We start from the raw sequence: 26,704 nt of genomic DNA on the forward strand, positions 1-26,704 counted from the left end.
TGGATTCAGGCTGAGTCTGTTTTCCCTCATCCAGCCCATTACCGACTCCAAGCAAGCATTTAGAGGAGAGAAGCCATCCTTAGTCACTGCATCAGTCGGAGACACAGAGAAACATATTTGGGTGTCATCAGCATACTGATAACACCGCGCCCCGTGTCTCCGGATGATCTCTCCCAGCGGCTTCATGTAAATGTTAAATAGCATGGGGGACAAAATCGCTCCCTGAGGGACCCCAGATGTAAGAGCCCTCCTATCGGAGCAACAGTCCCCCAGCTCCACCATCTGGAATCTACCTGAGAGGTAGGAACGGAACCACTGCAAAGCAGAGCCTCCGATACCCAACTCCCTCAGGCGATCCAGAAGGATACCATGGTCAATGGTATCGAAGGCCGCTGAGATGTCCAAGAGCGCTAACAGGGACACGCTCCCCCTGTCCATGCCCAGACGGAGATCATCAGCTAAGGCAACCATGGCAGCCTCAACTCCATAGCCCGCCCGAAAGCCGGTTTGAAATGGGTCCAGATGCTACAGCACATATTCATTGGTAGTCTCCCATCTACGTACTAACCAGGGCTGACACTGCTTAGCTTCCAAGAGCAGACAGGATCTACTGCCTTCATGCTATTTAGGATGCTTTACAGACCGCCCAAAAGGGCGGTCTGAAAAGCACCTTCATTTGCTGTGTGGAGGAGCTTCAGCGGCCAAACTGCATGGCTCTTCCATGCAGCAAAAAGAAGCTGCAAAATACAGCTTCTTCTTGCAGCGTGCTAATGACGCTGCAAGGTGCCAATGGTGCACTTGCAGCGTCGTTATCGCCATGTGACATGCGGACGCTAGGCATCAGCGACGTCATGATGGCAGCGCCCGTGTAGAACGGGCACCACCATTTTGTACAGGCCGAGCGCATACTAGAGTTAGAGGCGTCCAGAAAGGATGCCCCTTCCTAACCCTAGTATGTGCGCGGCACGTACTTTATGCCTGTGCGGAACGGGCCTAGGTCTCTTTTTTGTAATCTTAGCAACACCAACTCAAAAGCCCCATTGTATTCAATTGTAATTACTCCCAGGTAAGTAGGTATAGGGCCAAAATACCCTCAAATATCCTAAAAGTATCAGAACCCATATGATCTTGTAAGCTAATCAGGATCTGCTCTGGTTAGTACTTGAATGGGAGACAGACAGTGAATACCAGTTGCTATAGTCTAAGGAATTGACAAAACTACCTCTGAGTATTCTTTGCCTAAGAAAACCTTATGTAAATCATAGGGTCTCCATAAACTGACAGGCAACTCAAAGGCACATACAGGACACCAAGTTGGTATAATATGTGATCCCCAAAGGAGGACATAGAAAGGAAGTCAGACATCTAATGGGAAGAGAATGAGACACACAGTTTGCCATACAGGAGATTACATGAAAGGAAGACATGGCATGAAAAACTAGAGGTTTAACAGGTAAATTGCTGTTAAATAAACAGATTATGTAGGAGGATTGTAGAGAAGAAAGAGTCAATATTGTACAGAGGCAAAGACAAAAGATTTTAGTTTTAATACAAAAGAGCACTAGTAGCTAGTAAAGGAAGAAAGGAGTGGCATGATGTTTAAATAGTGAGCAAACTAAATTAGATGACTAAAGATCGGTGGATTGAGAGTGAAAAATGGTGACTAAAGCCAGATTCCTGTTTTGCTGACTCTACTAGTGAAAAAATACTTGAACTGTGTTCTGTCCTTAGTGCTGCAAATCATTTTAGAAGTACATACAAAGCCCTTCCTGTCTTCACACTTTTGACTTTGTGTATGGGGACCTCATCAAATGTTGCACAATGAATGAACTCAGTACTTTGGCACCAACTGCTCAATCAGTTGTGCAACTGTGGAATTCGGCAGAATTATGTTGATATATGTTTATGCTACACAAAAGGGTATAGTATCTTGATCAATGAGATTAATACATGGATCCAAATTTTAGCTGAATCAGCACCAGATGATTAGACCTTAGCAACATGATGAAAACAACAAATATGTCAGCTGCAGATGTCTTATTATTATTATTATTATTATTATTAACCTTTATTTATAAAGCGCTGTAAATTTACACAGTGCTGTACATACAATCTTTTTAATTAGACGGTTCCCTGCCCTCAGGCTTACAATCTAAAAAGACATGACATAAAAGGAGAAGGGAAAGGTGGTGGGGCTAGTAGGCTAATACATATAAAGTACATAGCAATACAGGAAATGGTTCGATAAAACAGGCATCAAAAGAACATCAAATAGCAAGCGACAATTATGCAATGCCTGGGAACGCTTCTCTGAACAGGATGGTCTTCAACTCTGTTTTGAAGCTGGTTAAAGAAGTGATGGCTCTTGCTCGCGGGGGAAGAAGGTTCCAGGAGTGAGGGGCAGCGAGTGAAAAGGGGCGAATCCAAGATGGGGCAGAGGAAATCCTGGGCTGAGACAGCAGACCTTGACTACCAGAACGGAGGGCCCTGGTGGGAAGGTGAGGATAAAGAAGGTCTGATAAGTAAGGAGGGGCCAGCCCATGGAGGGCTTTAAATGTCGACAGCAGGAGCTTGTACTGAATATGGAAAGGGAGGGGGAGCCAGTGAAGGGATGCCAACACAGGAGAGATGTAGTCAGAGCGGTGGATGGAAGTGATAATGCGTGCAGCTGAATGCTGGACAGAGATTAAAGGACAGAGGTGAGAAAGAGGAAGCCCAGCCAGGAGGACGTTACAGTAATCAAGTCATGAGATCACTAGGGCATGGACCAGGATCTTGGCAGTAGAGGCGGAGAGATATAGTTGGATTTTGGCAATATTGTACAAAAAGAATCTACAAGCCTTGGCTGTGGTCTGGATCTGAGGGATACACGACAGAGAAGAATCAAAGATAAAACCAAGACTGTGGGCTTGCTGGACTGGTTGAATAGAAATGTTGTCCACAGAGACAGAAAAGGAGAGTTGAAGGGTGGGCTTAGGAGGAAAGACAAGAAGCTCCGTCTTGGACATGTTGAGCTTCAAACGCTGATGGCGCATCCACTGCGAGACAGCTGTGAGACATGATGCAACTTGCTGTTCAAGCCTTGGAGAAAGGTTGGGGGTGGAAAGATACAACTGGGTGTCATCGGCATACAGATGGTAGGAAAAGCCAAAAGACCTAATGAGTTTACCTAAGGACAGTGTGTAGAGAGAAAACAGAAGGGGACCCAGAACAGAGCCCTGGGGAACTCCAACAGATAAGGGAACAGGAGAAGAAGTCTGACCGCCAGCAACCACTGCAAAAGATCTGCCAGACAAATAAGATCGAAACCAGTCGAGAACAGAGTCTGAGAACCCAAGGTCAGAAAGTATATTAACTAGAAGAGAGTGATCAACAGTGTCAAAGGCTGCAGACAGATCAAGAAGGATGACAACAGAGTAAAGGCCATTTGCCTTGGCCAGTAAAAGATCGTTTGAGATCTTGGTGAGGGCTGTGTCTGTAGAATGCCTTGGGCGGAAGCCAGACTGAAAGGGATCGAGAATGGAGTTGGCTTCGAGAAACTCAAGACAGCGCAAATAAACAACCCGTTCCAAGACCTTAGAAAGAAAGGGAAAAAGAGAAATCGGGCGATAGCTAGACAAAGAGGAGGGGTCAAGAGAATAAGTGACTGAAAAAAGTGTGTGACTCTTGCACTGATTACAGGAACCCACGATGCTGCCATATTTCTTTTAAAAGGTTCTTTTATGCGGGGCTAAAAATTAACTTTATGATCAGGCTTCTTATAAAGGGAAATTCTGGTGGGATAAAAAAAACCTGTCTTTTCCATGCATCCCTCTATTTCCCTGTTATCAAAGTCTTTCCCTCATGTGCTATATAGTTCTAGAGCAGTGGTTAAAGACCCCCTTTAACTATATTTTGTTGCTGTGGACCCCCAAGGCTTAAGATTTAAAAGCCTAATCATAATACCTGAAGACTGAATCATGAATTACACCATCCATTAAACCTTCCCTCAAAGGCACCAGAATTGAGGGAAGACTTTTGCTTCTTCTAGCCAGTTTGCAGATGAAGTAGATTGACTGGTAATGTGCAGGCTCAGCCGGCCAGCCATTCTTTGCCTTGGTTCCTGTTAATAATAAGAGTTGGAAGAGATCACAAGGGCCATCTAGTCCAAGCCCCTGCCATGCTGGAAAACACAATCAAAACACCCCCAACAGATGGCCATCCAGCCTCTGCTTAAAGACCTCCAAAGAAGGAGGCTCCACTGCTCTCCTGGGGAATGTGTTCCACTGTTCAACAGCCCTTACTGTCAGAAAGTTCTTCCTAATGTTGAAGTGGAATCTCTTTTCCTGTAATTTGCATCCATTGCTCCTTGTCCTATTTTCTAGAGCAGCAGAAAACAAGCTTGCTGTATCCTCAGTATGACATCCTTTTAAATATTTAAACAGTTATCGTATCACCTCTTAATTTTCTCCTCTCCAGGCTAAACATACCCAGCTCCTTAAGTCTCTTCTCATAGGGTTTTATGGTTTCCAGACCCATCACCATTTTGGTTGCCCTCCTCTGGACACACTCCAACTTCTGAACATCCTTTTTGAATTGTGGTGCCCAGAACTGGACACAGTATTCCAGGTGAGACTTGACCAAAGCAGAATAAAATGGTACTTTTACTCCGTCAATCTAGACACTCCACTGTCACTCATCCTATCTCCTTCCTGCTGACCCTCCCCATCTCAAAAACATGACCTGGAAACCATACTAAATTTTAAGTAGTTGAAGATGACAGCCCTCAAGAAAAGGGAATTATTTTTTTAAAGTTAGCAGAGATTGCACACGTGCACACGGAGAGTACAGTATATTCCCTGTGGATTTCATGTGTGCATTTCTGGAAGCATCAATGTATGCCCACCATAATACAAAGCCCTTTTTTCTTGGTGTATCTTACCTATTATATAGAGCTCTAATCCCTGTGAAAAGGTTGCTCTCTGGGGCAAGATTACTATGACTCCTGTGTCATATTTTACATTACAGAAAAAAGTCTCCTTTAGGAAACAGATCTGTCTAACCTAATTTACCATTGTTCCCAGCTGGGAAAAAATCCTGCTCAGCAACACTAGAGTCTGATGTTTACATAATCATTTTCCACTTGCATTTGTGACTTAAGTACAAACCAAACTCCATGCTATATAATCTATATGTACCATATACTCTTGCTTGATTGATCTTGTTTACTTCTATGACACTTCAAGTAGAAAGATGGTTTAAACAGCAAGGATTCATCTATAAACTGCTAAGGGGAGAGGCATATGGAAGCATGCTAATACTAGACATTCTTATTTACAACTGATTCTAGATTCTCTTCTGCATTTAAACTGTCCTTTCATTTATCTATGAAAAAGAATGGGTTTGTTTGAGACCACAGTTAATTCCCTATTTTAATTTTTACACACACACACACACACACACACACTAGATAGCAGTGCCAGCAGGTCAATAATGTAAGATACTGTTTATTTTGTTAGTGAAATAATTTACAGATCTCATTACATTTAGTTCAGTTTCAACTATTATATAGCAAGAAATTATATAAAAGCTTTCATGATACATTAGGCTATATTTTTGGAATGTTTTACTCTCCTTTTTAGGCAGGACTCTGGAAAACTTTGCAGAATTACTTAAAAGACAGTAAGAGGACAATTATTTAAACAGATTAAGCAGTGCTGCATGTGTTTGCGTCATTAACAAAACTGATACACCATCAACTATTAATAGAATATTACCTAACAATACTTCAGAGTTGCCAATATATTTGTTTAAGGGTGTGGGCATCACATGTAATCCAAAAGCAAGTATTTTAACAGATTAAGAACACTGCATGTGTTTGTGCCCTTCACAAATCTGAAACACAATTTAAGATATAATGGAATAAAACTAACAATACTTCAAAGTGTTTAGTGTACTGGTTTAAGGGTGTGAGCATGGCAACATCACATTTAAACCCTCTACTATCCACTGTGTCAATGTCAGGCCACATTCTTTACCACATTCTGTGTAGATGGCCTAGTATTGTTTCATTCACTTCTCAGGCAGTTGCAGCATCCAAAACATTCCATTGAAAATAAATTTGGTATATTTTAGGTATCTTTTAAAGAAACCATCCTGCCCCACTCCCCAATCATTTTTTCATGGTAGCCATTATAATCTACTCTTCTAGAGAGTTGACATTAAACAATTATTTTCGTCATGATTTGATCAGCCCTGTTAAACAAAAGAAGTATTTAAAACTTGAGTGTGTAGGAATCAGATGTAGAACAGCCTGAAAAACAGGCTATTGCATCAAGCCAAAAGATTATTATCGACAGACTTTATTCCAGGCAGCAGAAATCAATCTCAAGGTTCCACTGTGAGGTGTTTTTTTTTTTACTTCAAAAAGGAGTCTTTTCATTCTTCTCATTATTTGGTTACTAGAGACATTCTTTCCAAGATTATGCATTGCTTCAGATACAATACGGATTTGGCAACTTCATATTACAAGCTGTATAAAGGTTCAATTGAGTTTTCAAAAGTATTTAAATATAGCACAGATTTTAAAACCCTATTACAAGCAATCGTTTAATGAACATGTATATAAAAAGCCACATCACACTGATACCAACATTCATTGAAGCTACATGTGTGATAACAAGTGTTTTACAAGATACAAGAATAGAAAAGCCACACACAGCACAGAAGAAAAAGAATATCAATATATAAAAGTGCAAACCCTCTCAAACCTACTATAAGACATCTGTGCTGCCAATAAAATGTTTTTAGAAAAAGTCAGGCACTTTTCGCTAGTGGTAGAAGTAAGGCTTATATTCCTTTCATACAGCCAGTATTTCCAGGTAAACCAAAAATGGACACTTATTTCCATCCTTGTATTAAAATACCTGGAAGTTGTTGATCATGGAAAAGACTGAAGAGAAGTCTCTCCCTGCTTCATGAAGGACTTTGTTCAAGGCTTGAGTGGCAAACAAAAGAGTATGTAATACACACAAGGTACTCTATTAGCACAGGCACCTGCAGAACAGGCAGTGAGAAAAACAATTTAGTATCTTGCAGCAGCCTGTAAGACCATTTGGATTTTCAGAGGTATGTTAGCTTATTCATTCATCTCGTTGTTTATTAACAGCTCATCGCATATGACTTTGCCCTGCATTAAGACCACTTTTCCATTGGCAATTAAGGCATCTATATTGCAGGACCTTTTAGCAGCTGCGCTGTGCATTCAATGGACAATATTACCACCCTTTATTCTGACATGCCAGAAGAAATCTTAATTGTTTTCAAATTTGGCATATGGATTCTCTTCTTTAAACAAACCTGAAAGAGAAATAACAACAGTTCAGCACATGGAGGATAAAGGTACTGGGGTAAAACATAAATATTAAAGAGGAAGACAAGGAAAGTGGGGAAAACAGGTATTACTTCATCAAAAATTAAACATTATGATAGATTATTTATTTGTTTGTTTATTAGCATGGAGTAATTTACAGTTCTTAGTGGCTTGGCTAGCCAAGTAGTTATTCCAAAGAACATGTGTTTTGATCACAAATCAGTATCTTCTTTTGGACAAGTACTTTTTAAAAATATTGGAAACTAGGTTCATAGCATTTTGGTTTAACTGATAATTGCCTCTCTATAACTATGGACAAGATTTTATGGTTCTGTCAACACAGTTATGCTACAAGCAGAAGTGGCAATGATGGCATGAAGAAGAGAGCAAGAATATGAAGATGGAAGCAATGGTATGAGGAGATGATGTGTTCTGAGACACCTATTGTATGAAAGTCTTTCCAGGGAGATGGTGCTAAAAGCCAGGGGAGGAAATTCTCAGGTGGTTGGAAGCACAACAGCTCTCCATGGGACCTTGGAGGGTCATACATGATGGCCATAACTCACCCACCATGTCTCTGAAAATTGAAAAAATATTGGCCCAAAATGACCCCAAGAGCCATTTTACACCCAGGAGAAGCTTCACACACACACACACACACACATTTTGTAGACCAAAAATAATATAAGTTATCCCATTTCAGTACTTGTAAAAGTACTTTTGTAAACTAAAGCAATTCAATGTAAATGTAAGAAAATGTATGCTTAAAGAACATCGAGATCTACCAAACAAAGAACATCACAACACCTGTCCAATTTGAGAAGGGGCACCTCTGGTTAATCACTTTGAACAAATGAAACATGCAGCAACTGATGTAAACTTTTGGGTACTGGAGGTGATAAATAATAAAAATGAGAATTGTTTAAAGGAGAAAGAGGTAGAGTGGATTTTGAAACTTATACGTGGAGGATCCGCACATGCTTGAGCCCTATTTAAATTAATGGGGCTCATGCACGCGGCGGCTCGCACACACCCCATTATTCCCAATGGGACGCGCCACCCCTTCCTCCCTGCGCGTCTTTCAGCGTATGCTGAAAGCCACATAAAGCGCGCCTGCGTATGATGTGGGCGCACTGTATATGATAATATGAATAATAGATGCTATTTGATTTTTAAGAAATTAAGTTTTTAGAGATGATTTATGTGTTGTCCCAATACCACAACTATAATAAATGTACTTTTATTCATTTTACAATAACCCTTGAAGAAGGCCAATTTGTGGCAAGGCCAAAACATGTTGAGCTTTTTAAGATTTTGTGTTTGTGGGCCATCAACAGCACATGGGACCTCATTTCCTTTAACTCTTCTACTATTAAGAAACAGGTTGGACCATATCCTACTAATACATGTCTATAATCGAAAAGACTAAGCAATATTAAATAAAAACACTGATCCAGAGGTAAATTCCCACTGTTTTAATGGAATGTAACTTCTAGGAAGACCACTTTGCGGATCTCCATATCACAGGATGGAACTCTATGGCAAGTGAAAATGCTGGGATGAGGGAGGTGGAGGGATGGCACACAGTTATGAGAAATAGTTTTTGAACTGCTTACCAAGACAGGGTGACAATCATGTACTCTTTCAATAAGCCAGCTGTTCTAACTGATATGCACTACATTGTGACTGAAGCACTGATCTTGCTCTGTCAGGAGCCACCTACATGATGAAGTTACTTTAGGACATCAACAAGAAAAGAAGTTGCTGATGCTTACCATACTTCTTGCGGATTTCATCATGCCTAGACTTCATCTCTGCTCTCCTGTAAGAAACATGAAGCATGTCATGTAACTTCTGAGATCTAAAAATAATTATTACAGTCGCCTCTCCCAATGCACTGATCTGAGAACCGTGCCCTTGAATATATGCAGAGGGGTGACCTCTGCTATTTACAATGGCATGTGTGCCCTTGCCGCACGTGCAGGGGAGCTGCTCCATTTTAGCCTATGGAGCTTGAATAAGCATGAGACTCCATCTTCTTGGTGGGGGGTGGTCCGGAAGGGATCCTCCGCAAAAACGGAGGACCAACTGTACATACCAACCAATAGGAAAAAACAATGTTAGTAGTAAGGGATCATGTGTAAATTACATACTGACATTTGATACTCCACCCACCTACTCCCTGCAGCCAACTTTTCACAGCAATTTACAGCATAATTCCAGATATTTATAGATGGTGAAGTCATCCAAGATCACCACAATCTAAATATCACACTGGAGGAAAAATGCCCAACGACCACATACAACAACCTATTATTCACAGGCATTTTCTGTAAACATAAGGTCAGGAGTGGAGAACATGTTGCCCTCGGAATGTTTTTATAGTGCTGTTCCCATCATCCCTCACTACTAATTGTACTGGTTAGAGCTTATGAGATCTGCAGAGTCCAGAAACAGTTAGTTGATCACATAGTTCCCACTTGGGTCTAGCATCTGTGTGGTTAAGATAAGACCAAAAGACAGCATGCTTGGCTGGCATTCATAGCCCGAAGTAACTCACCTCTCTTCCTGCCTTACTCTTCTCTGCTCTCTCTCCCTGGCAGCTTTTTCATCTTCCTTATCAGACCTTTTCAAAGTAAGAGTATTTAGGATTAGTAAATATGTCATAACCTAATGAGATCATCATGTGCAATATAGTACTTAAGATATTAAAAACAGAAACATGGTTGGATACTTGCTTTCTGATCTTTTTCTTCCTGCAGCAGCAACAGCAGCAAATTACGAGAGCCAGAAGAATTGTTCCTCCAACCACGGACATTGTAATAATTAGAGCTTCAAAATTTACTGAAATACAGTATTAAGTACAAAAAAGTAGTAACCAAAACATTACTAAAAAAAATCACAAACCCTTAAAAGTGCAAACTGAATTCCAGTATTTGGTTTTAAAATACAGGCGCTTCAAGCTTACCCAAGTGATATCAAGTTCACAAGTAAATGCTGTAGCTTCATATAAATGAGGTATCACATTACCAAGTAGCCCAAAAGTTATTGTAGTGATAGTTCCCTGCAACTATCACAATGGCTTTACATAAAGAGGATTACATGCACTCACTGCTAATGGCCATGGAAGTAAAAAAAACTAGAAATGGAGGCTCTGGGTTCAGAAGCTGCGTACCTCCTAGTTCAGGGGTAGACAAATTTTCCCAGCAGATGTTGATGAACTGCAGCTCTCGGCACTCCTTATTATTGGCTATGCTGGCTATTACTGATGGACTTTGTAGCCCAGCAACATGTGGAGAGCCACAAGCACCATCAAACCCTCACTTCTACTTACTAAACAGTGGTCACCGCCATGGTATGCTGCTTGCACATTTCCTAAGAATACCTGGCTAACTACTGAAAATGCTGTATTGCTAGAGAGATCTAGCAATGTAACTAGGATCCTTTCCAGGCATGGCCCAGTTACACAGATGTAAGTAAAATCAACTTTTGTTATGATTTACAGAAGACCAATTTACTTGAACTAAACATTCCTAAAGTATTTTACACAAAAAATAAATTACTTACAGGAGATTTTATTACAAGTAGAAGTAACAGAGTTCCCTTTCTTCCAAATACTTATAAGATACTTTAGCCTGAGTTAGAAAACTTGTCACACACAAAAATCAGCAACTTGAAGATGAAGATTACATTTCTTGGCATTTTACTGAAATATCATAGCAAATTTCCAGGAAAAAGTTTATTACATTCAAGCCAACAATGTTCATGATAAAAACATGAAGTATTTTTGGAAGTCACTCACCCCAACAGACACCCCATCGTGCAAAATTCAACTCGCAAAGAGAACTGGGAGGAAGGATATTTCGAACAGGATAGTCCATGCATTTTTTGCTGCTGCTGCACCACAAACACTGGAAAAAGAAGAAGTCAGTGCTATACACTACAAGTAGAAAAATTACAGAAAAACGGCTAAAAGACCTAGTGATAAAAAGAGCAAGAAACACAAAACTATATGTAGAAGCTAGGCTATTAAATATATTAGCTAAAGGGCATTACCAAATACTGAGATAGAAACTCTGACTTCACTCTAGCCATCAATAGTACGTACGCTCCCAACATAATGAAAGCATTGTTTTAACTGTACACTCGTTCCTCCCCGTTTGTGAACTTGAAATCCACAGTTTCACTCCTTCGCAGACGACAAGCGGGGAGGGACAAAATGGTGCATGTGGTAGCGTGCTGTCATTGTAACCAATGGGGACCCGAATATTTGTGTTTTCCCAGATTCACGGCAGGGTCCAGAGTGGATCCCCTGTGAATTGGGAGGGACAATTGTATTATCAAATGAACATGTCCTGTAATATTTTTATGCTGCTAAAACATCACAATTCAAAAAAGGAGCAATCGCTTTTTAAGTTTAAAGCTAACTCTCTATATACAGTAGCCCCTCCATTTTTGCGGGGGGAACACTTCCGGACCCCCCTGCGAAAACGGAAAACGTCCAGTATTCAAGCTCCCTTGGCTTGAATGGCAGTACATAGCCCATTTTGTCCCCCTCCGTTTGCTGCCCACGAACTGGCGAGGGACACGGATTCATCCGTGAAAACAGAGGAGCTACTGCACTTCCTTGAAATAGGCTTTGCTGAATTTAAGACAAAGCTAGACTACATTATTAAGTTATAATAATAATAATAATAATAATAATGATAACAACAAAGATTTTATTTGTATACCGCCCTTCCAATGATCAGGGCGGTGAACAGCATATTAATAACAATACAAATACAATTACAATAAATATTAAAATACTATACAACCATATTAAAATAAAACTAAAACCCCATCAGCCAGCTGCCATTGCCATCCAAGGGGGGGGAAGACTAGCTGGCGCTTGATTCGGGGAACGCTGATCGGAATAGGAAGGTTTTTAGTTCCCTCCTAAACTGGACCAGGGAGGTGGCCGAGCGGAGCTCTATGGGCAGCGTATTCCAGAGGGCCGGGGCGACGATGGAATATGACCTTCTCGTTGTGGAGGCTAGTCTAGCCCCTGGAACCCTCAGTAGTTGCTGCCCGGATGTTCTGAGGGTGCGGGGCGGGATGTATGGAGAGAGGCGGTCCTCCAGGTATCCTGGGCCCAAGCCATGTAGGGCTTTATAGGTTATCACCAACACCTTGTACTGTGCCCGGAAGCGAATGGGCAGCCAATGCAGGTCTTTAAGTATAGGTGTAATATGACTGGCCCTGGAAGTACCAGTGACCAGTCTGGCTGCCATATTCTGTACCATCTGTAGCTTCCGGGTATGGTATAAGGGTTGCCCCATGTAGAGCGCATTGCAGAAATCCAATCGAGAGGTTACCAGAGCATGTACCACCGTTTCAAGGTCTCTCTGGGCCAGGTATGGGCGCAGCTGGCGAATGAGCCAAAGCTGATAACAGGTGCTCTTGACCGTTGCATTCACCTGAGATGTGAGGTGAAGCGACGAATCAAGAAGCACCCCAGACTGCGCACGGAGTCCTTCACAGGAAGCGTGATCCCGTTCAGGACAGGTGGAACCACCGCCATTCCTGGACCAGGGGAACCTATCACAAGTACCTCCGTTTTCTCTGGATTCAGACTGAGTCGGTTTTCCCTCATCCAGCCCATTACCAACTCCAGACAGGCCACGAGAGGAGAGACGCCATCCTCGGTCACTGCATCAGTCGGAGACATAGAGAAGACTATTTGGGTGTCATCAGCGTACTGATAACCCCACGCCCCATGCCTCCGGATGATCTCTCCCAGCGGTTTCATGTAAATGTTGAAAAGCATGGGAGACAGAATGGCTCCTTGAGGGACCCCAGATGTCAGGGCCCTCTTATCGGAGCACACGTCTCCCAGCTGCACCATCTGGAACCTCCCAGAGAGGTAGGATCGGAACCACTGGAGCGCAGTGTCCCCGATTCCCACCTCTGCCAGGCGCTCCAGAAGGATACCATGGTCTATGGTATCGAAAGCCGCTGAGATGTCCAAGAGCACCAACAGAGACACGCTTCCCCTGTCGATGCCCAGACGGAGATCATCGACCAAGGTGACCATGGCCATCTCAACCCCGTAACCTGCCCGAAAGCCAGTTTGAAATGGGTCCAGATAATCCGTTTCATCCAAGACCGATTGAAGCTGGATTGCAACCGCCCTCTCGATCACCTTCCCCAGAAATGGCAGCAGCGAGACTGGCCGATAATTACTATGTATCAGGGGGTCGAGGGAGGGCTTTTTTAACAGTGGTTTTATAGTTGCCAATTTTAAGCTGGATGGAAATTGCCCATCCCTCAAAGATGTATTAATAATCCTGTGTAACAACAAGGTTACCACCGGTCCCCCCTGAGCCGCTAGCCATGAGGGACAGGGATCGAGAGAGCAGGTTGTCTTCCGAACGCTTCCAAGGTTCTTGTCCACATCATCGGTACTGACCAACTCAAACTGATCCAGTTTAATAGAGTCCACGGAGGCTCTGGACGCCTCTACCCTTGGTTCTGCCCTAATGCCGGCGTTAAGACCTTCGCTTATCCGAGAGATTTTATCCGCAAAGAAGTTGTTAAATTGGTCACAGCAGGCCTTAGAAGGTTCAAGGATCTGGTTCAGAGTGGGAGGGAGCTGAGTTAGCTCCCTGACCACTCTGAACAACTCTGCTGGACGCGACTCCGCGGATGCGACACGAGCACCATAGAATGAGTTCTTAGCTGCTCGTATCGCCTCTCCGTAGTCCTCCAAAAGGCGGTCTAGGAGAGTCTTGTCGGCTAAGCGTAGGTGTTTCCGCCAGCGGTGCTCTAGCCGTCGCAGGTTCCGCTTCCTCGCCCGGAGATCTTCCGTATACCAAGGCTTACGTTTGGAAGCAGGCCTGAGAGGACGCTTGGGAGCGATACTGTATATAGCCCTAGAGAGACCGGTATTCCAGATACCAGTCAGGGCATCAACAGAGTCGCCGTCACTTCCAACCATGTATCCCTCTAGGGCTTCCTGGAACCTTTTGGGTTCCATCAGCCTTCGAGGGTGGACCATTCTAATAGGTCCACCACCCCCGGGGGGATCTGGGTAGAGGCCTTGATTCTTGCCTCCACGAGGAAATGATCCGTCCATGGCAGGGGAGAAATATTAGTTATTTCCGCCCACGGATTTTCTGCATCCGTACAAAAAACCAAATCCAGTGTATTACCCGCAAAATGCGTTGGACCCGTAATCAGCTGGGACAGGCCCATGGCCGCCATGGTATCCATGAATTCCCGAGCCGCACCAGATGGAACATAGTTGGCCGCGAAGGGGATGTTGAAGTCACCCAGGACTAGCAGCCTGGGTGTCTCCAGCATCAGCTCCGCGACCAGCTGTGTCAGCTCGTTAAGGGAGTCCGTTAGCGCACGGGGTGGCCGATACACCAACAGAATCCCTAGACTGTCCCTAGCCTTCAGAGTCAGGTAAATACACTCGATAAAAGAAGTTTGTCGGATGTGGTTCCTGGTGAGAGACAAGGTGTTCTTGTGGACCAAGGCAACACCCCCCCCCCCCCGCCCACCTAACCTGGGCTGGTCCTTCACCAAAAACCCGGCAGGGAGGGCCTGTGCCCAGACAGCATCTCCCTCAGGCCCAAGCCAGGTTTCGGTAATGCAAGCCAGGTTGCAATTACTGTCCTCCAGCAGATCATGGAGGATGTGGGACTTGTTGTTGATCGACCTGGCATTGCACAGGAGCAGCGACAGGGTTTGTGGCACGGTTGGAGTGACCCTCAGGTCCCTTTGGTTAGGAGGGGGACCGGAAGGAGAGATAGATATTAAGCATTTTGCAATGGATAGTTCTTGTACAGAATGTTTCAATAATCCAAATGGGATATAAATAAGATGTATTTCAACACCTTCATGAATGGGAACAATTGGCACACTAATTGCACTGTAAAAGCATCCATTTGTTGTTGTGTGCCTTCAAGTCACTTCCAACTTATGGCGACTCTAAGGTGAACCTATCACAGTTTTCTTGGCAAGATTTGTTCAGAAAGGGGTTGCGTTTGGCTTCCTCTAAGGCTAAGGAAGTGTAACTTGTCCAAGGACCCCCAGTGGGTTTCCATGGCTGAGCAGGGATTCAGACCCCAGTCTCCAGAGTTGTAGTACAACACTCAGACCACAACAACATACTGGCTCTCACCAACAAAACCTGGGTATCTCTGAATCCAAAACTACAACCAAACTGTAAGCCTGTCTTGAAGGGAAATTCTACACAGGTCGAACTTCTGCTTCCTGGTTTAATTTTCAGCAAAGCAGGAACAGCTCAATCTATTCACTCTCATTCAGTCAGTATCAAACACTAGGATGATAAATTATATTTATTTGTTTAACTGGTCAACTGATTTTAAGTTACTGCAACACTACACATTTGGAGACTGATGGAAAATGTCATGGGAAGGTACAGAATTCTTATGGGAAGGATTATGCCCTAATTCATTAAACACGTATAAGGCTGTAAATCTCACTGAATACCATGAGTCTAACTAGGAAGTAAGTGTGTTTAGAAGTGCAGCCCAAATATTCATTTGAAGATATTTGACTTATTAGAAGACTGGCACCTGCAAGATGGAATGACTTCTGCGTATTCCAGTATAATGAGACTAATGAACAAGTCCCATTGAAATTAGAACTCAGAACTTACTCAGAAGTAATGATTGGTCAAACACTCATCTGAAATTTCTCAAATGGCTTTAGACACTAGTTTTCAAAATCAATTCCTTATTTCTTTGCTCCTCCAATATGGGGTCTAAGATCTAAATCCACTTTCTAATTCAACTGAATTCAGGTGCTTGTGTAAAGCGAGCATTTGTAAATCTCATAGATCCAATGGGTCTAACTCCAGTTGGAGCTAGTAATTCAATTTAGGCAGAAGAATTTTAGCTTATTGTCAACTAATAAAGTGTTAACTGGTTTTCAAATGGACAGACTTCCAAATAGTGCAGATTAGTTGGGACATTGGAAATGAAATGAAATCATGGTTAGCAAGTGACATTTGCTTTGAACTGCAAAACCTTTTAAAATGGATCAGTTTACTGGAAATAACTATTCCATTCGTGTTCTACATTTATTTTGAGTTCTTGGCCACTGCAATCGAAAAAGCATCTTATGTTGCATCTGCACTGCAGAAATTATACAGCTTAACAACATTTTATATGTATTAGCTCAGTGCTTTGCAATTCCGGGATTTGTAGTTTGTTGTGGCACCAGAGTTCTCTAACAAAGAAGGGTAACTATCTTACAAAACTGCTAATCCCAGAATTCCATAGCAGCTAAAGTGGTGTCAAACTGCATTATTTCGGCAGTGCAGATGCAGCTTTAAATAGAAAGATACAGAATTAAGATGGGGGGGGGGGTTGCTTGGAATTGTCCTCCTGTGGTGACATAGAATCCCAGTAGAAACATACTTAATTTAAGATGAAAGAATTTCTACTCATATGGAAATACTATTAAAAGAAAAAAATGCTTTTCATTAAAAGTGTATGACTGAATGAATTTCAGCTTAGCATAAAATACTGTACTTTATTTTCAGTGACTTCACTAGAAGACATCTGTATTGCAAATATTTCTTCTCACAATTCATTTTTTGAATATAAATGAGTATTAGTACAACAACGAAACATTAAGCATTCCACTTCAACCATATTAAACAGGATGGACAAATATTTTTAAGAAGGATTATACAGTTAAATTGGATTTTGGATTCTGCCCTCTTAAAGTCGTTAGAACAATATACTTTAAAATAGTATCTAAAACAAATGAGTTCAGATCTTCATCTCTTAAAAGTGAATTCACTACGATCTATTACATCTCCAGTTTGGGGAATCATAGGTACCTCCAAGGCAAATGGTACTGCCATGGGCAGCCACATGGCACCACAGTATACAGACATCACACGGCTGACCTGGAACAAGGCTCCCTCAGTACATGCAACCAAAAATCTCTCCTCTATTTACGATTTCTTGAAGACATCTTTTTACTTTGACTGCACGGAAAGCAATCACTTGAGAAGTTCTGCCATGATTTCAACAACTTCTGTCTCATCATCAATCTAAGCCTGGAGCAACCAAAACAACAAATTCACTTTCTTGACACCACTTTGCGATTGTACAATGGACTTCTAAGCATCACGATCTATCAAAACCTCAGTGACCACTACACACACTTCCATGCCTCCAGTTTTCACCTGGAACACACTATCAAATCTATTGCTTACAGCCAAGCCCTCCGATACAACCACATTTGCTCAGACCCACAAGGCAGATAATCAAAACTCTTGGATTTACAATAGGCCTGTCTCAAACTACAATACAAACCTAAGGAAATGAAGAAACAAATGAGCAAGGAAGATTAATACCCAGAAAGCATCTATTACATGACAGACCGAAAACCCAAAATAACAGAACACCCCTAGAGGTCAGCTACTGCAGTGCTTAAGGCAGAAGGCAAAACATTATTAGATTTTAATGTATTTTAATTTGACCAAATTTCAGCTCATTTTAATGACAATACTGTACACTACTGGAGAGTTAATTATTTTGCTGGAAGCCCTTAAGACTGTAATTGCATTTGATTATTTCTGTGTAAATAATGCACTTTATTTTGTTCATTATAAAATGTGTGGTTTATTTTTATTTTTCTTATTTCTCATGTAGCCAAAAGCATAGATACATGTGCTTAGGTAGGAAAGGGTGCTGTAGTCTGTAGGTCTCCTTAGTAAAGGATATAATCACAATTTTGCTAGAAAAAAAATAAAGTTTTTATTTACCTATTTAGTTTCTGATTTCACAAATATGCCATATATACACTATCATATAAATGAAGAGTTTTATGCTGATAAAACAGTAAATTATGTGTAGGTTTGATGTAAGTATTATATATTTTAATTTTCCCCAAAATTTAGGGGATTTTTCCCATCCCCATCCCTAAAAAACTGTTTTTCCCTCCTTAACTTCCAAAATTTCTAGAAAGTCCATAAGATGAACTGATGATATTAGGTGTCAAGCATAGTTGAATTAGGGTTTGGTCAGACAATGAAGTTTGATTTCCTCTTTTTGAAATGGCCTGACCCCTTCAAAAAGGCAGAAATGTCTCCAAACCAGTTTTCAAAAATGAATTTTCCTTCTTCCCATCCTCCCATATGGAGCTCACATGAATAATTCATCCCATGTGCTACCTCCAAATCTTTCACAATCACTCCCCAAAGTCAGTCTGTCTGTCTGTCTTTCTTTCTTTCTCTCTTCCTTCCTTCCTGAATTGCTCTGCCTTCTTCTTTAGAATCAGCTCTTTATCCCTCCCAAGAGTTTCCAAATGTTTTTGTACATCTTCAAGTCATTTCTTTCTTATGGTGACCCTAAGGTTAACCTATCACAGGGTTTTCTTAGTAAGTTTCTACAGAGGTGGTTTGCCATTGCCATCCTCTGGGGCAGAGAAAGTGTGACTTGCCCAGTGAGTTTACATGGCTGAGTCAGGGTTCAAATCCTGGTCTCCATAATCATACTCAATGCTCAATCAACTACACCATGCTGGAATTCCAATTTTCCTCCCACCAACAATAGATATTGCTTTTAACCTTGCCTCCCTCCCACTCAGTATTCTACCATTTTAAAGCTTTATCTGTCATTGCTGGTGATGGGGACACAGAACCAGGTCAGTTGTCTCAAGAGGATCCAGCATAGAGCAACAGCTCCTGAAACTCCAGTTTGATGGGCTCACGCAACAGTCTTTCAAAGAAAGCTCCTTTTCCTGTCTTGCTAACAAATGCATGGGAAGGATATTGTCTCTCTCTTCCTCAATACAGGCAGCTGGTTTTGAAGGACATGCTGTGATCATTCTCTTCTAATGGCAAAACAGCAGCTAGGACAAGCAGTGCTTCTGGAACGAGCTATTGTACTATGCACCAACTCCATCGCTGTTCAGCCAAGAGAAACAGCTTGCTTAATCAGTGTGCTTGCAAGTCTTTGCACAGCACAAATGTGATCATAAACAAGACAGAAAATCTGAACATATAGAAAGGGCAAATTCAAGCAACTAACTGAGAACAGTTCAGGAACTGAAAGTGGACTTGATTCTATGCTCATTTACTCAGAACTGAGTAACAGTTCAATGGAATTTACTTCCAATAAGAGTGCACAGATTGGCAACCTAATGAAGCGGGAGGAGGGGGGAGGGGGGAGAGTAACTTTGAGATTTACTTATACCATATCTTATTATATATGTTGTGGCCTAAAGTAAATATACTTTCTTTGTATTAAAAACCCCACAACCCTAAACAGATGGTCAAGAAGAGCCAGCTTCCGGGCAGGCTGGGGACATGGTATTCAGACAGCAGCACGCCCCAGGCTGCTGGGAAGCCGCAAGGCCGACTACATGTGCAGTGGATCCATAGCATTTCAGCAATGCAGCGTTAACACACGCTGCGGCAAAGAAATGCTGGAAAAAACACCACCACAACAGCAAAGGCACAAGGCACCCATTCCCTGGTGAAAAAATGAGTGGCTTTTGCTGCTCATTTTTGCATCAGGAAAAGGCCAGGTTGGGGCATGGCATGCGGTTGCCGTAGCCCCAAGTCAATGAGCAAAGGTGCGGCTTGTTTCGCCTCTTACTTGAAAAAGCATTTTTGTACCACAATCTTTTCGATTAAGCTCAACAATGTGTTGTGTAAGGTGGCGAAATAGATAACAGTAGGTATTTTATGGTGCAGCAGTAACTACACCTTGTGTCAAAGAGCAGGGATTTGAAAAACCACCTTCAAATTCCATTTAGATGATTTAAGTAATAGTCAGAACCATATAGTTTTTGTGGTCTCTGATGTATGTAAACATCAACCTCAAGAATTCCCTTTCACTCTATCCAATTCAAAAGAGGTGGAGGAAGCAATATTGAATGTTCTGTGCTGCAGATCTCTTCTCTACATATAAGGCAGATCTGCTGAGTTAGCTTGCAGACTAAGTGTGCCCTCTGAACCCTTTTTATGAAGCCATAAAACCCCAGGACACTCCCAGTTTTTGTATGATTTTTGTCCTCAGACTGCTCCAGTGAACAAAAGAAAAAAACCCTAATGAGACAATTAACTTTTTACTGTTCCACAACTCCCAGAAATCTCCATCAATATTTTTCAGACAAAAATGAAACTTCCATTACTTGTAAGACACTCTGGTGCTAGAGCTAAAATTGCCCCTCTTTCTGGCTCCTAGGAAAGGCCTAAATACAGTTACTCATCTCAACTACAGGTGACCAACTGAAGCGCAGGGATTTATATATGTTTTGACTTACCATTCAGCAATTGATTCCATAGACCTATTTTAGATGGTATTAGGAACTAAATTTGGGTCATAATGTTTTTATTACAATATTATACTAAGAACCAGGTGTTCATTATTACTGTTAAGTGATCTGAAAGCAATAAATTAATGTGAAGGGTTGAGCTAGCACAAGACTGCCATCTGTCTTGAGACTATTACAGAAATCATTTCTAGGTCACCAAAAGGTTACTGCAGCTAGCTCTATCATATTTTTTTCTTAAAATAAAATCTTTGAAGACTATTTCAATCTGCACTTCATTAATAAAAAAATGTAAACTGCTCTGATACCCTTTTGGCTATTATTTATAGAAATGAATAAATAAATAAATAAATAAATAAATAAATAAATAAATATTCCTGTCCTCTAAATTTTTAGAATTATCCATTTTAGAGGTGTTACGTATCAACTTTAAGAATTATGTTTTTTATACTTGCATTATGTTGTGTTTATTTGTACACAAGATCTGAAAGGTGATTTGGAAATCTGCTGATAAAATTTAAATAAATAAATCTGGTGATTCCAAACATATTTGCTTAGATGCCACAGAGATTTCAATATTTCCAAATGTTTAGAAGTAGTTGCTTCCAGTTTGATCCCGGAGAGATCTCAGCGTATTTTTTTGTAACTACAGAGGACTCACTAAAATTTGGATCCCACTAGAAAGTGGTCTGAAAATAGGCCCTCACAGAGTAAAAGAAGTACCTCATCTTTGATTCATGCTTCCTTTGCCTCTAAATCAGCAATTCCCTGTACATATTCAGGTTTGTACACCAGGAAAGGTGTTGCCAGTCAGAACAGGGGCAATTCCACACAGATATTCCTATTGCCCTTGCAGAAATATTTCTTTTATCACTAGATATAGAAAACGGTACTTAGTGCAGTGTTAGGTTTGGGCTGATCATAGATCATTGGGTTGACTCTAGATCAGGGGTTCCAACCTGTGGGTCATGACCCTTCTGGGGGTCGAACGACCGTTTCACAGGGGTCGCCTAACACCACCCTCAAAGCTGGGAGACTGAAGAACTGTCTATTTTCAACATCTTTTATCCTTTTGTGGGGGTTTTAAGGGCTGGGTTCTCCAGAGGGGGGTTGTATTGCTATCCTCTGAAACTGAGACAGTGTGACTTCTTGCCCGAGGCAAACCTATCATAGGGTTTTATCGGCTGGGTTCTGCAGAGGGGGGTTGCATTGCTATCCTCTGAAACTGAGACAATGTGACTTCTTGCCCAAGACTCAAGGCAAACCTATAATGGGGCTTTCTGGTCAAGTTTCTTTAGAGGGGCTTTGCCATTGCCATTCTCTGAGGATGCTTTTGTGATTAATCACTATGCTTTTCTTATTTTCAATTTGTAACAATGAAAACACGATTCATAACAGTAGCAAAATTGAAGTTATGAAGTAGCAACAAAAATAATGTTATGGTTGGGGATCACCACAACATGAGGAACTGTATTAAAGAGTCGCGGCATTAGAAAGGTTGGGAACCACTGCTCTAGATCATAGCATGCAATAGGCTTATACAGAGTTTCAGTTCATAAGAGAAGTTTTGGCAATCATTTGATACTTACTGTGACATTTTTGAGGCATTCCTCGCACGTTTTGTTTGTATATTGTTGACAGCCTGTTTTAGGAACAGAAATAGGAAGAGTGTTATCTCATAATTTGAGAGAGAACATTATTATTATTATTATTATTATTATTATTGCTATTTATTAATATGCCACTTTACTCCAGGGATGGGACCCAAAGCAGAATACACAAGGAATGAATAAAAACAAACAATAACATTTTAAAAGTTAAAATCATCAAGTTAAAACAGTAAGAAATTATTTAAAACGCAAACAAAAGTTTAAAAAATTAACCACACACCCCCCAATAGGAAACTTCCCTGCAAGTAATTATATATTAAAAGCCTAATTAAACAAAAAGGTCTTTTTCTGCTGGTGAAAGGTGAGCAGGGAGAGAGCCAGCCTAGTCTCCCACAAAATCATGATAGCCCACAACCAACAAACTACTCCTTATGCATTACAAGTTAAGACAAATACTAATGCTAAGTCCCTCTTATGAAGAGGAACCTTCTAAACCCAAGTTATCAGTGTTCTTTACTGATATGTGTTTGCTTTGCCATCGAGCCCCTCTGTTGCACTACTCCCACACAAAGATATAAAGTAGTAGGTAATACAAGGCTATTAAGATTTTAAGTTTTGATGTAGTCTTACAGTTGGTTGAGGAATTCAGGTGTGTTTTATTTTATTTATATGCCACCTTTCTCCCGGAAAGAGACCCAAGGCAGATCACAAATAAAATAGTTTAAATACTTTACAACAAAAATTTTAAAACAATGAAAATCATTATGCTAAAATCATGTCAAAATCACATAAAGCACACAAGTTAAAACATTAATAGAGTACACATACCATAAAAAATCTCCCAGACTATTATAAATTAAAAGCCCGATGAGCAATGTCAAAAGCAAATCTCTTACAGAACTCTGAATACATTACACAGATGGATTTAGTTCAACTACAAGGAAGTAGTTTAGCAACAGGACGTTTATTATTATGCTTCATCTCACTTCCAGCAATTTTACATCAAAGGCACTTTGGTCATATGCATCTGGTTCTGGGGGAATAGAAGCATGCCAACAGTTCAAATGAACAAATCAGTGCAGATGATTAGAATTAAAGACCAGAGCAACTTCCTTAGAGCTATCCCAACCACACAGTAGCTCCAAAGCCCCATAACTGGGGATGCTCATGTTCTTTAAAATAACTCTTGTAACTACCGTATATACTCGACTATAAGTCGACTTCATCTATAAGTCGAGGGCAGGTTTTGGGGGCAAAATTATGGATTTTGATATGCCCCTTGGATAAGTCAAGGGTAAAATTTAGGGACACGCAATAAAGAATCTAAATGATGAAGCAAAGAAAAACAGTGCCAAAGAACCTACAAAATTATGGCCGGCATAACTATTTTGCTCACACTAAAGGCTGGATGAAAGAGAGAATAGAGGGAGGACAGTGCTTCCAGGACAGATTGCACTCTCTTGCCTTTCACCAGGGGATGGTTCCCTTTTTAATAAGAATTAAAGTATAGTATTTACATTGATCCATGGATAAGTTGACCTAGGTTTTTGGGGTGAATTTTTTGACTAAAATTTCTAGACTTATACATGAGTATATACAGTAAGTAAGTCACTTACCGGTAAATAACAAAATATAAACTTTTTAGTATAAAATGGTGTATTAAAGTATTTCTGCCTTTGCTCAGGCTCCAAAAAGCTGTGAAAGTACGTCTGTTAATGGGCCATACCCTTAACAGAGCCATTATTTAGACAATATGAATATAATACCCTATGCTGTGATTACTTCCAACTTACTACTGCCTTTGTTGGAGTTAGTTGGCTCTCACTGACAGAGAAGTAGTCCTAAATCCAAAATATCTCTGTTTGTTGAAATAGATACACCAAGTCAATGCAAACGAAGCTACCTTTTCTGTCTTGCAAGTATCAAACTTACAGAGAGTAGCATAGATCGAGTCAGCAATCAATTCTGGGACCTTCTCTGAAAGCATCAGATTTGTTACTGAGCTACAGTGTCTCCTACAGACAATACCATCTGGACAGAATACTTGCAGTGGAATGCTCTACTTTTAAAAGAAAAGGTGAACCCTATATGTTCAATAAAGTTTTTAGGATTGCAACCTTAGTGGCCAAGTCATAAACTTCAATAATGTCATCAGCATTATCCCAAACACACTTTCTCAGACCCACATCTGTGTCTGTATTTCTGTCACAAATTAGTTTGGACTAAGATTATCAAATTCAGATTTCAATGCCTCCATGGATTAAAGTTCTCAGCCCAACTACTGAAACTGTAAAACCAACAGCAGTATAATCAAGCGATGAAAGGCTGCTAAGGAGCAGCTAAACTGTATCACATGATCCTATATCAAGAGTTTTGCCTCAGCTGTTGTCTTACGCAGTCCCACAAATACGAGTCTAGATAACCAATGTATTCAAGCCTTAAAATCAGAGATTAAAGAAACCAATCCACCTCAAACACACAAGCCGAACGTCACAGTTTCAACCCTAGGAATGTAGAGCAACAGGAGCCAACACACACATTACATCAATGTTTTTTCAAGCTAGTATATATTTCAGAGGAAGGAACTGGCAAGGTCACCTCTAAGTATTCCTTGCCGAACTCTATGAAATTCATGGGGGCACCATAAATCAACAGGTGACTTGAAGGCACATACACATCCCATTAACTTTTAGGCACCCAAACTTTTGTTGTTTGTTGCTGTGTGCCTTCAAGTCATTTCCAACTTATGGAGACCCAAAGACCTATCATGGGGTCTTCTTGGCAGGTTTTTTCAGAGAAGATTTGCCATTGCCATCCTCTGAGGCTGAGAGGTTGTTTTTTTAAATCTAATTAGAAATAATCCCCACTGAGTTGAGAACAAACAATATGGGATTGCTATATTCTTCACTATTACTTAGATGAATATACAGTGGGTCCTCCACATTCACAGGAGTTACGGGTGTAGGACTCCCATGAAAATGGGAAAACCACAAATAAGAAAACACTATTTTTTTTACCTCTCTAGGAATCTCTAGGTCCTTCGACACAATTCTATGGTCAGCATCTGCTAGAGGTTGACCACAGAATTGTGTTGGAGAACGTACAAATTCCTATGTAAGTGTTATCTCTAGGAATATCTATGTCCTCCAACGCAACGTCTGGTGGACACCGATCCCAGAGTTGTACTGGAGGACATAGAGAAAGCATACTAATCAAATCCGTGAATAATCAAATGCGCAAAAGTCATAGCCACAAATGTGGAGGGCTGATATGTAAGAATTCTGAAGCCAGAATCATACTTTGTTTTTAGAAAGCTATGCTACTTTGCTGCAGTGAAAACAAGAGGACGTCTTGCACTACCTTAAAGACTAAGTAGCATTAGATTTTTTGTGGATCTGATGAAATGGGCTGCTATCTACAAAGTGTATACAAATAAAAAATCTTGAAGCTGTCATACAATTCTTTGTTGCTTTTGCTTTTAGATACATGCAGGTATGTCATGGGTTGAGTCAATGTCCATGAATGTTGGTCTAGGACTTTGGGAAACCAAGGTTCAAAGCTTTGCTTAGCCATGGAAACCCATTGGGCGTCCTTAAGCAAGCCTTGGAAGATAGCAATGGCAAATCTCTGAATAACCTTCTCTGAATATCAGTATGCAAAGGGATCTTGTAACACTTTTGAGACAAACTGTGTGATGTTTGTCTCAAAGGTGCTACAAGAGCCCTTTGCATGCATCTAAGGGAATAGACTCAAGTGGACCAAAGCTCATGCTACCAGCTTCTCTCTCTCTCAGTTCATCTGAAAGGTGCTACAAGATCCCTTTCCATGATTCTGAGGATTGAGGCTCTGGTCTACCAAAACTCACACTGCCAACTTCTCTCTCTCAGTTGATCTCAAAGGTGCAACAAAAACACCCTTTGTATGTATCTGAGGGAATTGCCTCCAGTCTTTCAAAGGTGCAAGAGGACCCCTTACCCTCCTAATTTCCTAGGCTAACAGCTCTGAACTCTCCTTCCAGAGGGGTCCCAAGGGAGCCACCCCAAGGAGGAGAAACCAGTGAGGATCCTTTTAGCAACAAAGGGGGAGTGGGGGGGGGGGCTGTTGAGGGTGCAGTGACCCACAGAAGCATCCTTCCAGGTGGAAGGGGTCCCACTTGAGAGGCTCACAACTGTATCTCCCTGGTATCCCCCACCCACCCATCCCTCCCTCCTCTTACTTCCTTGCTCCACAGGGTTGGTTGCTCCCAGGACCAGGTTCTCCAGAGGCAGCAGGGAAAGCAGGCAGAAGTACAACAGGAGGAGCAGGGGGGCTGAGGAAGCCCTCCAGAAAGCCATGGCTGGGGCTAGGAAGAGCTGCATCAGAGCTGGGGGCTCTTATTTCCCGCCCCTGGCCTTTACTCTCCTTCCTCCAGACTGAGGCTTGCTTCACGAAT

The 26,704-nt window shown here is 41.4% G+C and overlaps 1 protein-coding gene across 1 annotated transcript; it reads right to left on the bottom strand.

Moving 5' to 3' along the window:
* Positions 1 to 5,470: 5,470 nt before the first annotated feature.
* LOC149318316 (pituitary tumor-transforming gene 1 protein-interacting protein-like) lies at positions 5,471 to 26,704 on the bottom strand. Its single transcript, XM_089509405.1, has 7 exons — positions 26,489 to 26,704; positions 22,252 to 22,304; positions 11,154 to 11,262; positions 10,090 to 10,195; positions 9,912 to 9,977; positions 9,127 to 9,173; positions 5,471 to 7,338 (listed from the first exon to the last, which is right to left on the bottom strand). Exons 1-7 carry the CDS (start codon positions 26,628 to 26,630, stop codon positions 7,292 to 7,294), a joined length of 570 nt encoding a protein of 189 aa, XP_089365531.1. The 5' UTR covers positions 26,631 to 26,704; the 3' UTR covers positions 5,471 to 7,291.

This window comes from Sceloporus occidentalis, unplaced genomic scaffold, assembly GCF_023333645.1.
Source record: "Sceloporus occidentalis isolate IW3139 unplaced genomic scaffold, rSceOcc1.0.p SCAF_2, whole genome shotgun sequence".
NCBI classification, from domain to species: Eukaryota; Metazoa; Chordata; class Lepidosauria; order Squamata; family Phrynosomatidae; genus Sceloporus; species Sceloporus occidentalis.

Bases quoted from the DNA above. Each gene is read 5' to 3' on its own strand.
- LOC149318316 (XM_089509405.1), bottom strand. From the start codon at position 26,630: ATGCAGCTCTTCCTAGCCCCAGCCATGGCTTTCTGGAGGGCTTCCTCA. The intron at 22,305-26,488 runs GTAAGAGGAGGG...TTCCTAAAACAG, and splicing joins CAACCCTGTGGAGCAAGGAA to GCTGTCAACAATATACAAAC. The intron at 9,978-10,089 runs GCAAGTATCCAA...TACTTTGAAAAG, and splicing joins AGGAAGAAAAAGATCAGAAA to GTCTGATAAGGAAGATGAAA.